The 14,799-nt window shown below is 48.1% G+C and overlaps 3 protein-coding genes across 3 annotated transcripts; 2 read left to right on the top strand and 1 right to left on the bottom strand.

Moving 5' to 3' along the window:
• Nucleotides 1-1,511: 1,511 nt before the first annotated feature.
• On the bottom strand, nt 1,512-8,117 carry asb5b (ankyrin repeat and SOCS box containing 5b). Its single transcript, XM_047045100.1, has 7 exons — nt 7,862-8,117; nt 4,213-4,292; nt 3,943-4,050; nt 3,486-3,636; nt 3,269-3,403; nt 2,899-3,090; nt 1,512-2,739 (listed from the first exon to the last, which is right to left on the bottom strand). Exons 1-7 carry the CDS (start codon nt 7,983-7,985, stop codon nt 2,612-2,614), a joined length of 918 nt encoding a protein of 305 aa, XP_046901056.1. The 5' UTR covers nt 7,986-8,117; the 3' UTR covers nt 1,512-2,611.
• Nucleotides 8,118-9,166: 1,049 nt separating this feature from the next.
• spcs3 (signal peptidase complex subunit 3) lies at nt 9,167-11,196 on the top strand. Its single transcript, XM_047045125.1, has 5 exons — nt 9,167-9,467; nt 10,075-10,148; nt 10,340-10,416; nt 10,567-10,682; nt 10,819-11,196. Exons 1-5 carry the CDS (start codon nt 9,325-9,327, stop codon nt 10,949-10,951), a joined length of 543 nt encoding a protein of 180 aa, XP_046901081.1. The 5' UTR covers nt 9,167-9,324; the 3' UTR covers nt 10,952-11,196.
• Nucleotides 11,197-11,487: 291 nt separating this feature from the next.
• Nucleotides 11,488-14,665, top strand: tmem144a (transmembrane protein 144a). The gene is made up of 12 exons (XM_047045120.1): nt 11,488-11,766; nt 11,869-12,024; nt 12,105-12,227; nt 12,475-12,574; nt 12,658-12,738; nt 12,876-12,957; nt 13,041-13,117; nt 13,240-13,358; nt 13,482-13,601; nt 13,716-13,813; nt 13,912-13,965; nt 14,159-14,665. The coding sequence occupies exons 1-12, from the start codon at nt 11,673-11,675 to the stop codon at nt 14,240-14,242; spliced, it is 1,188 nt and encodes a 395-aa protein (XP_046901076.1). The 5' UTR covers nt 11,488-11,672; the 3' UTR covers nt 14,243-14,665.
• Nucleotides 14,666-14,799: the final 134 nt, after the last annotated feature.

Here is a 14,799-nt window from a genome sequence, read left to right as displayed (position 1 = left end):
CTTTTTGAACGTTACTTCTTCAAGATGTTATCACCTTCGAGATTAGCACGCTACAGTAAGGCTTAAGGCTGGTGTTTCTATAGAGCAAAGACAGGCAGGCAGACAACAGATAGAGAGGAGAGGAGAAAAGAGGGTAGGAGAAGAGAGGGAAGAGGAGAGGAAAAGATAGGAGAGGAGAGGGGAGAGGAGGTAAATGTACACTAGTGACGCACAAGAAGAACATGTATTTCTTCAACAGCAACTTCGTCGATTCAATTGTTTCTGAACATTTATTACGTTCAGATAAACTCTTTTCTTTAAGCTAATCCATAAAACAATGCTCTAGAAAATGTAGGGTACTCCATAAAGATCTGTGTTCTAGAATGTGTAAGCTTTTCTATAAAGACCAGTGGATATTCAGATGACAGCTTAAGTTCAGCTAAGTGTGAGTTATTTACAGATCATTTACTGTTTAAAAAGTGTTGTGCCTTAACAAAGTAACAATCAATCATATACTTGTCAATGCAACAATCATTTTAACCATTCTACATAAAGTTGATAGAGACTCCACTTCATAATGTTGATAGACTACTGTACTTCATAATGTTGATATACAGAATCTACTGTACCGTATAATGTTGATATAGGGACTTAACTGTACTGCACAATGTTGATATAATCTTACTATACACCTTAATGTTGTTTTAATATAAAGACTCTAATATGCTTCATCATGTTAATATAGACTGCTATACTACATCATGTTGACATGTAGAGACTTTACTAGACTTCATCATGTTGATATAGACTGCTATACTACATCATGTTGACATGTAGAGACTTTACTATACTTCATCATGTTGATATAGACTGCTATACTACATCATGTTGACATGTAGAGACTTTACTATACTTCGTCATGTTGATATAGAGATGTATCAATCCAATCATACATCAGTGTAAACATTCTCATTGACGAATGTAATTGTCTAAGTTTGGCAGTGTATTTAGGAAGGGGTTTTTATTTATTTATGATACGCATTGACGTGTACAGTTCACATGAAGCAACCATAAGCTCACCACAAACTGTAAGCGTAAAGACTATTGAGACAGGAGGCTGATTATAAACACTGATTAAAGAGGAAGAAAAGGTTGCTGTCCACTTCTGATTTGATCTGTCTGTCTGATCTCTCGTCTAATTATTCCGACATCAACCTCACCATCCTTGACCTGTCCAACCTCCCTGGCTTACTATTAGTCCTAACCCAACACTGAGGGCCTTGTTTACTAACAGGATTGCGCCCATTTCAGGCGTGAAATAGCGATTTCTCCCGTCTTTTAATGGCACGCAAATTAACACTAAAGGGCGGAGTAAGGCGCTGATTGCCCAACGAGGGTCTGGTTTGATAAATAGCACCCAAAATGCAGAAATACACCGTGCGCTATTTGCGGTTAGGCAAAGGATCAGATTAAGCTGCGGTCGCAATGTTAGTAAATGAGGCCCTGAGAGAAAAAACGATTTCACAAAGAAACCAGTTTAGATTTAGTTTAATTTTTGGCAAAATAAAAATACTGTACATTTGGGAGTCAACAATCCACATTTTACTGTTCAGCATGATGGGTTATATAAATAATAGTTAAACATAGCATCATTCATAGAATATGACGATAAGACTTGAACAATATTCTATCTTGTACAATGTGTTTGTGAGCTGCCGGGTGTGTGTGTGTGTGTGTGTGTGTGTGTGTGTGTGTGTGTGTGTGTGTGTGTGTGTGTGTGACAAACAGACAGAGATGAGATTAAGGAAGAGGATCAGTCGGAGTAGTAAATGCACTTATTTTGTTACAATAACAAACAAATATGGAGAGAAGTGTGTTAAGGTGTGTGTGGTGTGTGTTGATGTATGTGTGTGTGTCGTAAAGTCCGCAGAGCTTTCAAGCGCCTCACGGATGGTTGGAGTCTTCAGACAATTTCCCACAGCTGTGTGGACGGGCGGCACGGCTGCTCCCCATCAGGTAACGCAATCAGGTATCACTATCAGGTATCACCATCAGGTAACACCATCAGGTATCACCATCAGGTAACGCAATCAGGTATCACCATTAGGTAACGCCATCGGGTATCACCATCAGGTATCACCATCAGGTAACGCAATCAGGTATCACCATCAGGTAACGCAATCAGGTAACGCAATCAGGTAACGCAATCAGGTATCACCATCAGGTATCACCATCAGGTATCACCATCAGGTAACGCAATCAGGTATCACCATCAGGCAACGCAATCAAGTATCACCATTAGGTAACGCCATCGGGTATCACCATCAGGTAACGCAATCAGGTATCACCATCAGGTATCACCATTTGGTAACGCCACGCCACGCTCTACAATAGGGTTCTCCAATTCCGGTCCTCGAGGGCCGCTGTCCTGCATGTTTTAGATGTTTCCCTGCTCCAACACACCTGATTCAAATTAATGTCATTACCCGTTTCCGCAGAGCTTCATAACGACCCATTCATTTGAATTTGTTGTATGTGTTAGTGTGTGTGTGTTGTGAAGAGGGTGGATATTGTGGGGTGTGTGTCAGTATTTATACATCTATGTGCTAGTGTGTGTGTGTGTGTGTGTGGTCTATCGGTGCTGTAGGTAGCGCTGCAGCAGGCTGGGGAGGGGCAGTTGAGGGATGAGGTTGAGTCTACGGCGTCCTAGCTGTTCTCTGATGCTGAGGCGACACAGCTGGCGCAAGGACCTAGGGGCCGCTGGAATCAAGAGAGTTCTCATCAGTTACAGTTGTGCTAAGATAGCTAGTTTAAACTGCAGTACCTTGATGCTAAGCAAACTACCTTCAAATGTTCATCATGCTAAGCTAGCTAGCTATCGTTACTTAAACTGCAGTAGCGTCATGCTAAATATACTACCTTCAAACTGTAGTAGCGCTGCCTCTGCCAGTCCACTAGGGGGCGCTGTCTCCAACGGTCGTTTCTGCTCAGTGTTCCTGGCGTTGGCGTTGGCTCCAAACTCCAGCAGCAGGGAAACGAGCTCCTCACTGTCTCCCTGAGCCGCCACATGGAGGGGCGTGTCCTCGTAACGACCCCTCTGGACGTCTGCACCTGGGGAGACGAACGTCACGGATTCATCAACAACAACAATCAATAATCAGTTATCGGAAACAGCAGACTATTTTAGAAGATTAGGCCTATAGAAGCACACAAAAGGCAGACAGACAGACTGACAGATGGGCATCTAGGCAGACGGACAGATAGGCAGACGGCCAGGCAGACAGCGTACCTGCATCCAGCAGCAGCTTGATACAGACCAGGTGTTTAGAGAGGCTGGCCTGGTAGAGCGCGGTGCCCAGGTGAGGGATTACGTAATCCACATCTGCCTCCCAACGAACCAACGCCTCCAGACACGCACTCCGCCCTGCAACACGCCAACAACACGCTAGTCACACTCCCCCACGCTGTGTGCTCCTGACTAGTCCCAGTGGTCCCAGGGTGAGTACCTCTGCTGGAAGCCTCGTGGATGGGGGAGGGCTGGCAGGGGGATGCCTGGGCCTGGGCTCCATGCTCCAGGAGCACCTGGGTACAGCTGGCACTGCCAGCCGAGCAGGCGTTGAACAGAGGGGTCACACCATCTATGGTAGTGGCATTCACCTGAACACACACACACATATATTAGTACGTGGGTTGGTGTGTTTGTATGGGTTTACATTTACATTACATTTAGTCATTTAGCTGACGCTCTTATCCAGAGCGACTTACAGTAAGTACAGGGACATTCCCCCCGAAGCAAGTAGGGTGAAGTGCCTTGCCCAAGGACACAACGTCATTTGGCACGGCGGGGAATCGATCCGGCAACTTTCTGATTACTAGCCCGACTCCCTCACCGCTTAGCCATCTGACTCCCCATCAGATTAAAGTGAGTGTTTGTTTGTGTGTATACGTGTGTGTGTGTCCTACGTTAGCTCCTGCCTGAAGCAGCGCTCTAGTGCAGGCCACCCGGTCCGACAGACAGGCTTCATGCAGAGGAGTCACGTGGTCTATTGTGATGATGTTGGCATGGTAACCCTGCCAAGAGAGAACACAGTCATTCCCATCACCTGATTCAGAGGGACACTGCACTGAAGGACACTGACCAGCATGCATAGTAGTACTGTGGGATGCTGACCTGGGAGAGCAGGGCTGTGAGGGTCTTACACACACACACACACACACACACACACAGCGTACCTGAGACAGCAGGGTCCTCAGGGCTAGAAGTCGTCCCTGACAGGCTGCCTCGTGCAGGGGTGAGCGGTCTGCCCATGAACCTGTGAGGAGGGGGTGGGGGTAGGACAGGGTAGGGGTAGGACAGGGTAGGGAGTGGGGGTAGGAGAGGGTAAGGGGTGGGGGTAGGACAGGGTAGGGGGTGGGGGTAGGACAGGGTAGGGAGTGGGGGTAGGAGAGGGTAAGGGGTGGGGGTAGGACAGGGTAGGGGGTGGGGGTAGGACAGGGTAGGGGGTGGGGGTAGGACAGGGTAGGGGGTAGGACAGGGTAAGGGGTGGGGGTAGGACAGGGTAGGGGGTGGGGGTAGGACAGGGTAAGGGGTGGGGGTAGGACAGGGTAGGGTAGGGGGTGGGGGTAGGAGAGGGTAGGGGGTGGGGGTAGGACAGGGTAGGGGGTGGGGGTAGGACAGGGTAGGGTAGGGGGTGGGGGTAGGACAGGGTAAGGGGTGGGGGTAGGACAGGGTAAGGGGTGGGGGTAGGACAGGGTAGGGGGTGGGGGTAGGACAGGGTAGGGTAGGGGGTGGGGGTAGGAGAGAGTAGGGGGTGGGGGTAGGACAGGGTAGGGGGTGGGGGTAGGACAGGGTAAGGGGTGGGGGTAGGACAGGGTAGGGGTGGGGGTAGGACAGGGTAGGGGGTAGGACAGGGTAAGGGGTGGGGGTAGGACAGGGTAGGGGGTGGGGGTAGGACAGGGTAAGGGGTGGGGGTAGGACAGGGTAGGGTAGGGGGTGGGGGTAGGAGAGGGTAGGGGGTGGGGGTAGGACAGGGTAGGGGGTGGGGGTAGGACAGGGTAGGGTAGGGAGTGGGGGTAGGACAGGGTAAGGGGTGGGGGTAGGACAGGGTAAGGGGTGGGGGTAGGACAGGGTAGGGGGTGGGGGTAGGACAGGGTAGGGTAGGGGGTGGGGGTAGGAGAGAGTAGGGGGTGGGGGTAGGACAGGGTAGGGGGTGGGGGTAGGACAGGGTAAGGGGTAGGGGTAGGACAGGGTAGGGGGTGGGGGTAGGACAGGGTAGGGTAGGGGGTGGGGGTAGGAGAGAGTAGGGGGTGGGAGTAGGACAGGGTAGGGTAGGGGGTGGGGGTAGGAGAGGGTAGGGGGTGGGGGTAGGACAGGGTAGGGGGTGGGGGTAGGACAGGGTAGGGTAGGGGGTGGGGGTAGGAGAGAGTAGGGGGTGGGGGTAGGACAGGGTAGGGTAGGGGGTGGGGGTAGGAGAGGGTAGGGGGTGGGGGTAGGACAGGGTAGGGGGTGGGGGTAGGACAGGGTAGGGTAGGGGGTGGGGGTAGGAGAGAGTAGGGGGTGGGGGTAGGACAGGGTAGGGGGTGGGGGTAGGACAGGGTAAGGGGTAAGGGTAGGACAGGGTAGGGGGTGGGGGTAGGACAGGGTAGGGTAGGGGGTGGGGGTAGGAGAGAGTAGGGGGTGGGGGTAGGACAGGGTAGGGTAGGGGGTGGGGGTAGGAGAGGGTAGGGGGTGGGGGTAGGACAGGGTAGGGGGTGGGGGTAGGACAGGGTAGGGTAGGGGGTGGGGGTAGGAGAGAGTAGGGGGTGGGGGTAGGACAGGGTAGGGGGTGGGGGTAGAACAGGGTAGGGGGTGGGGGTAGGAGAGAGTAGGGGGTGGGGGTAGGACAGGGTAGGGGGTGGGGGTAGGACAGACACAGAGATACATACTTAGAATAGGTAAACAAAAGTTTGTATTTTTTCTTGGGAGGAGGGGTTTAGTTTAATGGGTCTGTGAAGAAGAGATGGAATATATTTGATAAATTCATTATACATACAGATTCAACACAATACTTGGCTCGGAAATAAACATGTGCCCTGCTCTACTGGCTATCTCTAGCCTGTCCTACAGCAGCCTGCAGTAACAGTAGTCACTACACGAGGGTGCTATCGACTACAATCACCGTAGCCTGCCACTTAGCAAGACCACACTGCTCTGCTGTAAACTGTCAGCACCAGCAACCTCCAACATCCTCTGATTACAGTGTCGTATAGTGCAGTGTAGTGTAGCCAGTACTATAATGTAGTACATGGCAGTTATAGGGAGATTGTGGTCATGTAGTAGTATGCAGTGTAGTTATAGGGAGAGTCTAGCATAATGCAGAGAGAAGGAGAACTCCCTCAGTAAATCACTGATCTATTTTTGGCTCCACCAGAACTGCCATCTGCCAAGCCTGGGAGGACAAGAGCAGCGCTCACCATAGGTTCAATCCCTGCTCTCTCGCTGCGGAACAACACACACATACACACCATATCAGAATACTCCCCACATATACTCACACACGTACACACACACACACCATACTACACACAGTACTACACACATACTCACACATGTCTAATCCTCCCTGAAACAGAACCTGAAATCATAAATTGTGTGTGTGTGCTTACCCATATCTCCATCTCCCCAGGGGACATCTAGCCACTGGTATGTATAAGACATGTCCTCTAGTCTGGTCTAGATGCACATAAATTGTAAACAGACCAGCTGAAGCACAGCAGCCATCTTAGGAAGGTCAAAATTGTCTTTCAGTGATGGGTGAGTACAGGCAGTCATTTTAGTAAGGCTGAACTTGTGTCATTGCTTGGTACACACAGGCAGCCATCTTGAGAAGGGCAACAATACTCTCCTTCTCAAGATGGTTTTCCAGGTGTTGCTTGTGAGCTCTGAGGAATGTCCAGGCTGTATGCACTGAGGACAGGCTGTGCGGGAGGAATACTATCTTATCCCAGCAAGAGTTAGCAGCTCTGGTAAAGAGTAGTCTAGTACAGAGTTAGTACCTTTAGTACATGGTTAGTACCTCTAGTACAGGGTTATTGCTTCAGTACAGTTAGTATCCCTGGTTATCTAGTTTGTTTATGAATATTTTAGGCGTGTTCTCAGCATGTGACTTCTGATTCCAGCCGTATTACGAAAATAATCCTTTGCCAGAGAGAGGGAGGGAGGGATAAAGAGAGGGATGTAGGCAGAGGCGTAGACAGATAGCGAAGGAGAAAGAGATGTGGACAGAGCCGATTAAGAAAGAGATTGAGAGACAGCGAGAGGGAGAGAAACATAGAGACATACAGAGAGAGGCATGGACCACTGATGGAAATAAATATATGTGGAGAAGCAGTGAGAGAGAGGTAGACAGAGACAGAGAGAGCGGGAGAGAGAGAGCGGGAGAGAGCGAGAGAGAGCGAGAGAGAGCGAGACAGAGCGAGAGAGAGAGCGAGCGAGAGAGAGAGAGCGAGAGAGAGAGAGAGAGAGAGAGAGAGAGAGAGAGAGAGAGAGAGAGAGAGAGAGAGAGAGAGAGAGACCAGCTTATCTAGCATAACATAAATAAGCCCATGTGACACCTTATCCTTCTTGTAGATAAAGTTATGTGAAACAGTACCATGATGTTCCTGCTCAGCTGTTTCAACATCCAGCCACTCCTCTGGTTCAAACACCAAACTGATCTTTATAATTCTGAACACATGATAGGAATAACCTGTTACAGACTAAACACACTAACCTGCTCAGTACTGAACACCATCCTACTCTGTACTGAACACCATCCTACTCTGTACTGAACACCATCCTTAATACTCTGTAGTCAGTTGGACCTGCACAAGCCAGAAGAACTAACCTAACTGCGTTACTGACCTTGGCTCGTGAGAATGCCCCATCGAGACTTTTTTTTTACGGTGAAATCTTCTCCGATCTGTAGAGGCCGCTTCCTCGGCGCCTTGACGGACGGTCCGGTCTCCGCTGCTGGAACTTCGGGCATGTTTGTTTCCGTTATCCGTTCTTGCTGCAGTAGGGAGCACGAGACTGGACAATTCTGCTCTCTGATTGGCCGTAGGTTTGTTGTTGTTCTTCACCCGTTCACACGATCACATGCGAGTTCGTGGGGGGTTGGAACTCGCGGGTAACACGGCATTGAGTTATTTATATGCAGGGTTTTATTGCTGGGCGCGGCTCAGCACAGGGGATAACGGTTAGCGGAGTCACTTCCGTGCTCTGTCTCGGTGTTATGTGATCTTTGAGGAGCAGGCATCAAATCTTGGATCTTATTATGAGACGTACAGGTCCTATTATGGGATATCCAGATCTTATTATGGGATATTCAGGTCTTATTATGGGATATATAGGTCTAATGGGGTATCCAGGTATTATTATGGGTTATCCAGGTCTTATTATAGGATATTCAGGTCTTATTATGGCATAGCCAGGTCTTACTATGGGATATAAATGTATTACTATGGGACACTGGCGACCATAGGAATACAAACATTTTGACAATTTTTAGGGGTGCTCAAGTACCCCTAAATTTTATTTCAGCACCCCTAAAAATTATAATAATACAAATATATATTGTTTATTATCATTTGATCCTGGTAGTTCATGAAGAAAGGGACATCCTTAGTTTTTTCATTCATACAATATTTTGCAAAATAGTACATGTATTCATTGTTATCCAGTGAAATAAGGGATTAATATTAGGAAGGGTTTAGCTCTTTTGCAAGACATTGTATAATGTCACATTCTCATTGGGGGCTGAGCACCCATGAAGGTCTGATCCTAGAATCGCCCCTGCTATGGGATATCCAGGTCTTATTATGGGATACCTCAGGTGCGTATTATGTTAGACCCGAGGTCTTCTTATAGGATATCCGGGTCTTAAGGGATATCAGAAGTTACTACGGTGTCAACAAAACATAATTCACCACAGACGCACGCTGCTCAATATGTGTGTATAGTGTATAGTATATAGTGTGTGTGGGTGGGATTCATTTCACAATAGAATACACTCAAGTACTACCTTAAACCGTGATATAAATACAACCATATAAATCAATGGATGACAAAGGTTAATAGGTAGAGGTCAGTCCTGACGATGAGTTTAGGTTTTGGGTTTCGATTCCTACACTACTTGAACACAATGCAACGCTGAGATTATAACACACGAGGGCAGCGGAGTGCTCTTCGTCGCATTGTGTTGCCGCTGTATGCAGCGAAGAATACAGCTTCCTTGTGTTCAACACTTCCTGCTTTGATACAGATGAGCATACCGTTATACTTTTCCCTTAATATATGTATGTGAACTCTCAGTGGAGTGTAGTAATATGAATACTGTACTGTCGAGGGCGAATTCCCTCTTTGCCTTTTCCCTAAGCGTAATGGCTGCGCTCACGTTCGGCTGTTTCGTCACAACTGCGTTTAAAGACCGTAGCGTGCCAGTGGACATCCATGTATCCAGAGTTATGCTGTGAGTGTTATTATTGCGATGAATGTGCCTGACCCGACTGTACAGCTAACGCTGTCAAAGAACGTTGCATTTTTAGCAAAGAAGGAATTTGAACCCAGGAACTTGTTAACACTGTGTGAAAGATGCTTCAGCCACAACTTTGCTTGCGCTAGCTAGCAATTATGCTAATGTTGAGCAGCATCAATGGCTTGAAAGCAGGAATCAACAGATTTGCACATAACACGCACGCCACATTGCCACACAGCGGAAATAACAGAATGGAATTTAATACATTGAAAAATATACGTTTAACCGCCGCTAAACAGCGAGCTAGCACAGTGTAACTCAGCGGTTCTCTCTCTAAGCTGTATTAACCAATGGCTGAGAAGCACGTCAGCAAGGGTGCTTTGTTTTGACGTTGCTTTGAGCTGCCATATGGAACGTTTATACAAAACCACAGAGCAGAACATCCGTAGCATAGAAACGTGGAACATAACATTTAATACAGAACCATGGAGAACGTCCATTTCGTATGCAGGTTCTGTTTAAAACTATTTGAGTACTGTTTAGTCCTTAGGACCTCTTTCATTAACCTTAATCTCCATCTCTCCCCTCTTCCCCCCTCCAGTAAAAGTGTGGACGACTTTACAGGGCCGAGAGAGAGGAGTGACCTAGGCTTCATCACGTTTGATCTCTCAGCTGATATCCTTACCCACTATTAGTCACATCATGGAACATATCTGTGTTTGTGTGTGGGGGGGGAGGAATGCATGCCTGGTGTGTATGTGCATGTGTGTGTGTGTGTGTGTGTGTGTGTGTGTGTGTGTGTGTGTGTGTGTGTGTGTATGTAAACCAGACCCCCCAATGTGTATGTGTACCTTAACTTCCAGTACATCTGAGGCCCATATTCGACTGGAACGTGAAGCAACTCTTCCTCTATCTGTCTGCAGAGTATGCCACCAGGACCAATGTAAACACACGCACGCATGCAGTCACACTCACTCACTCACTCACTCACCCACCTTGATAACATGATGTATACACACATACCTACTACTTCTTAGGCCTCCTGCCCACACCTAAGTCCTGTACATTCATCCCTACCACCCCTCCTCCCCAGGCTCTCAACCAGGTGGTTCTGTGGGATAAGATCGTCCTAAGAGGAGAAAGCACCAGGCTCAACCTCAGAGAAACCAAGTCTAAATACTTCTTCTTTGACGATGGAAACGGCCTCAGGTGAGCCGTCTTTCATTTCTTTACGGTAACCGTCTCAGGTACACTAGCCGTCATGTCTCCGTGGTAATGGCGTCATGGTACCATAGCTTTTATGTCTCCATGGTAACTGTGTCTTGTCTGTTTGTTCTCTGTGCAGAGCCAATAAGAACATCACGCTGACCCTGTCATGGAACGTTGTCCCCAACGCTGGGATGCTGCCCCTTGTGGAGGGATCAGGACACATCTCTCTGCCCTTCCCTGACACATACGAGACCACCAAGAGCTACTAACAACACCTACCCACCCTCTGAATGCCCCAACCTACGTCCTACCTTTGCCTCCATCTGCCCATTACCTACCCCTCCCCATATCTGTCACAACCTGACCTCCCAACCCTTGCCTACCACCCTATTGCCCTCTACAAGTCTCCTCCATGTCCTCCAACCACCATCCTACCTGTACCGATCCTCATTACCTTGTCTGTAAATGTTGTTAACTCTTCTGGTATGATTTGTAATAAAACACAGGTTTGGGACGTGCTGGCTCAGAGTGTGTTTGTGTTCATGTTGAAACTTGGTGTAGTGCAGTAACTTCCTTAGTCTTGCAGTGTGGGTATGAGAAGTTAACTTCATGATCATATTAATAATGTTGTCAAACACTACTGTGTTGCATGAAGTGTACTGGCCTGTTTTTCTTTAATGGTATATCTGTTCCACGACGAATAGAAACGTGGTAATTTTGTGCTAGTCAAGTACTGCTGACATCAAATGTGTGGTTTTGAAAGAACCGACTATATTGATCACGTGTACACTGTGAAGCTGTCAGCTGATGTTTACGGAAGCTCACGCCTACTGCTGGTTCTGCCGGCTACTGAAGATGTTCTTTTGTGGCTGCTTTTTGTAATTTTGCAAGTTAACCCCCGCCAAACAAAACAATTGGCCTGATATAAATCTGGAACATATTCTTGTCTTGCGTGCTTGCTAATATACCGGTTCTCACAGATTTTCCGACATGTTAATTAAGGTTTGCAGCATTTTGCTTTTGGCAACTTTATGTGGCGAGACAGCGGAATGTATTCAGGATGCAAGTCCTGTATTACAACAAGGTAGGCTACGGTCGTCCCTGTATTTGATTTAACCTTTCTATAGCTAACCGTAAAACTACAAGCTAACTTCCAGCTGGTTTATCATCCGTAACGTTCTTATAGGCACGGTAGAGTCCACGAGCTGGAATCTACACGTCCAACTTGGGACAAATTCTTCCAATTCCACCGAGTTGGCGTATGGTTTCATATCATGTGGAGTGGCCGTGCTCTTTTACGGAAGTAACTTTGTCCCGGTGAAGAAAATCAACACCGGAGACGGTAAGATTTTTAATTAAAAGTTTTTACAGCGATGGAGTGAACGATCTCTGTAGGCTACTTATTGTGTCTGGGTGTGTCAGGACTATTTTTCCAGTGGGTGTTGTGTGCTGCGATCTGGACTGTGTCTTTGGTGGTGAACATCATCCTGGGATCACCTGACTTCTGGCCCCTAGCCATGGTAGGAGGAGCCGTGTGGGCTACAGGTACTGTACACCACAAACGCACGATGGCAAAAGTACACACACCCTTCACTCAAGTAGAAGTAGGCCTACAGATACTCATGTAAAAACTAAAACAAAACTAGTATGGGCTCTGATATATACTTAAGAAAAAAGTAGCCATTACTACTACCTTTTGGACCTCACATCATATATGCAATGCAAAGTGAAAATACTTTGGAACATTCACACCCAATTTATTTCCTGTAATGTAAACTGTGTGTGTGTCTAGGTAACATCACTGTAGTCCCCATAGTGAAGACAATAGGCCTGGGCATGGGGCTCTTGATCTGGGCCTCCTTCAACCTCCTGATTGGCTGGGCCAGCTCCAGGTGCGTTCCTACTCACACACACCACACACTCTCTGTTTCTCATGCTCTAACTGTGTGGGTGATGTGTGTCTGCGGATGTACAGGTTTGGATGGTTTGGTATAGATCCAGAGGAGGTGGCCAAACCAACACTCAGCTACTACGGAGCTGCACTCTGTCTACTCAGGTAATCCAGTGTGTGGTTGTATTTGTCTGTGTGTGATTGTATTGGTCTGTGTGCTTGTGTGTGAGCCTCATTGTGTATATTCAGTTGTCTGATTCCTCACCTGTGTGTGTGTGTGTGTGTGTGTTGTCTTCCCTCAGTGCGCTGACCTTCTTCTTCGTGAAGAGTGATGTGAACAGACAATCTTCCAGCCCAGAGGAGGCGCCCCTCCTGGTGGACAGCGTGAGTCACACATCAACACCTTTCTGTGTAGATCTGTCATGAATCCACCCTGTGACTGTGTGTGTGTGTATGTGTGTGTGCAGTGTGTGAACTCAGACGGTGGCTCCATGTCGGATGAGTCGTGGGTGGACAGACTGGCCCCTCGGAAAAAACGCCTGGTGTACGTACCGCTCTCTCCTACGACCACAATAGGACGGGACCCATCCCTCCTCCCTCTCAGTAACATCTCTCCTCCCCCTGCCCCCTCCCACTTCTCTCCCTCTCTTCTTCACTCCCCTCCAGGGGGTCCTTTCTGGCGGTTCTAGCAGGTCTTCTCTACGGGTCCTCCTTCATTCCGGTTCTCTACATAAAGAACCAGGCTGCCAAGCCACACAGTCCCTTCGCTGGTGCCAGCCAGTTTGGTAACTACATTATTCATCAATCACCTCTCTATGAACTACAGTGCTACATTAACCATTCTACCACCTTTCAATGAACTGCAACACTACATTACCCAACATCCCCCTCTCTGTGTGTGTGTGCAGACCTGGACTATGTGTTTGCCCAGTTCAGTGGGATCTTCCTGACCAGCACGGTCTACTTCCTGACCTACTGTGCTGTCATGAAGAACAAACCTAAGGTCTACCCTGGAGCTGTGCTGCCTGGTGAGACACACACACATACACACACACACACACTCATATACATACACACACATACACAAACAGACACACTGTCATACACACACATACCAAGGTCTAAGGTGTGTTTGTCCTCAGGCTTCGTGTCAGGTGTTATGTGGGGAGTGGCCACATGCTGTTGGTTTCTGGCAAACACCTACCTGAGTGCTGTGGTCAGCTTCCCCATCATCACCACGGTAACTACTGTAGCTTCCCAACATCCCTATGGTAACAACTGTAGCTTCCCCACATGACCACGTTAACTGGTGATGTGTGATGCACTTGCGTGTTTCAGGGTCCTGGTCTAATTGCTGCATTGTGGGGAGTGTTGGTCTTTAAGGAAGTGAAGGTAAAGCCGTCTCTCTCCTTCTGTAATCCTCTTCTTCTGTCTTCTCATCCTCCTCTCCTTCCCTCTCTTATCCCCCTCTCCTTCCTTCTCTTATCCCCCTCTCCTTCCCTCTCTCATCCTCCCATCTCCTTCACTGTCTTCTCATTTTTTGTTTGCATCTCTCCCATCCTCCCCTTTCTCCCCTCCTCTCCAGGGCTGCTGTAACTTCATGGTTCTGGGAGTAGCCTTCTCGCTGGTCTTGACAGGAGCCCTGCTGACGGCATTCTCCAAGGTGTAGCGCCATGTCCGACCACTAGGGGGTGCAGACGGCCCGGGAATCCTTGCTTTATCCGAATCACTCCTAATGTTTATCTCACTGTAGCAGCTCCTCTGCAGGGATGTGGGACACAGGGGGCATTTGATACTGAATGACTATGAGGGACCATAATGAATCACAGAGGGACTATAATGGATCACTGAGGGCCTGTTTATCTGGGGGGTTCTTAAGAGAGAATGTGTTAAACTGTGGATCTTTGTGTTTAAGAGGCAGTCTCTGTGTGTGTGTGTCTAGAGTTGTGAGAGAGTACGTGTTTATGTTCTTAGAGAGTACGTTTGAGAATGTGTGCATGTCACGCTGTGTGTGTGTTTGTGTCGTGAATGTGAGACACAGGAGTCCTGCAGCGGTTTTGAGTGTGAAAATAAATCAACCTGTTTATTACTACCTGTTCTGCTGTGTCTGAGTGGTGTGGGGGCAGATGAACTCTGACCTAGCTATCACAGCTGGTCACACAGTGTTGCATTCTGGGGCAGTTGCTATGGTTGCCTTTTCTCTGGACAAAGACAGTAGTCCATCAG

This window comes from Hypomesus transpacificus, chromosome 22 (genome assembly GCF_021917145.1).
Source record: "Hypomesus transpacificus isolate Combined female chromosome 22, fHypTra1, whole genome shotgun sequence".
NCBI classification, from domain to species: Eukaryota; Metazoa; Chordata; class Actinopteri; order Osmeriformes; family Osmeridae; genus Hypomesus; species Hypomesus transpacificus.
This window is presented reverse-complemented; position numbering and strand designations above follow the sequence as displayed.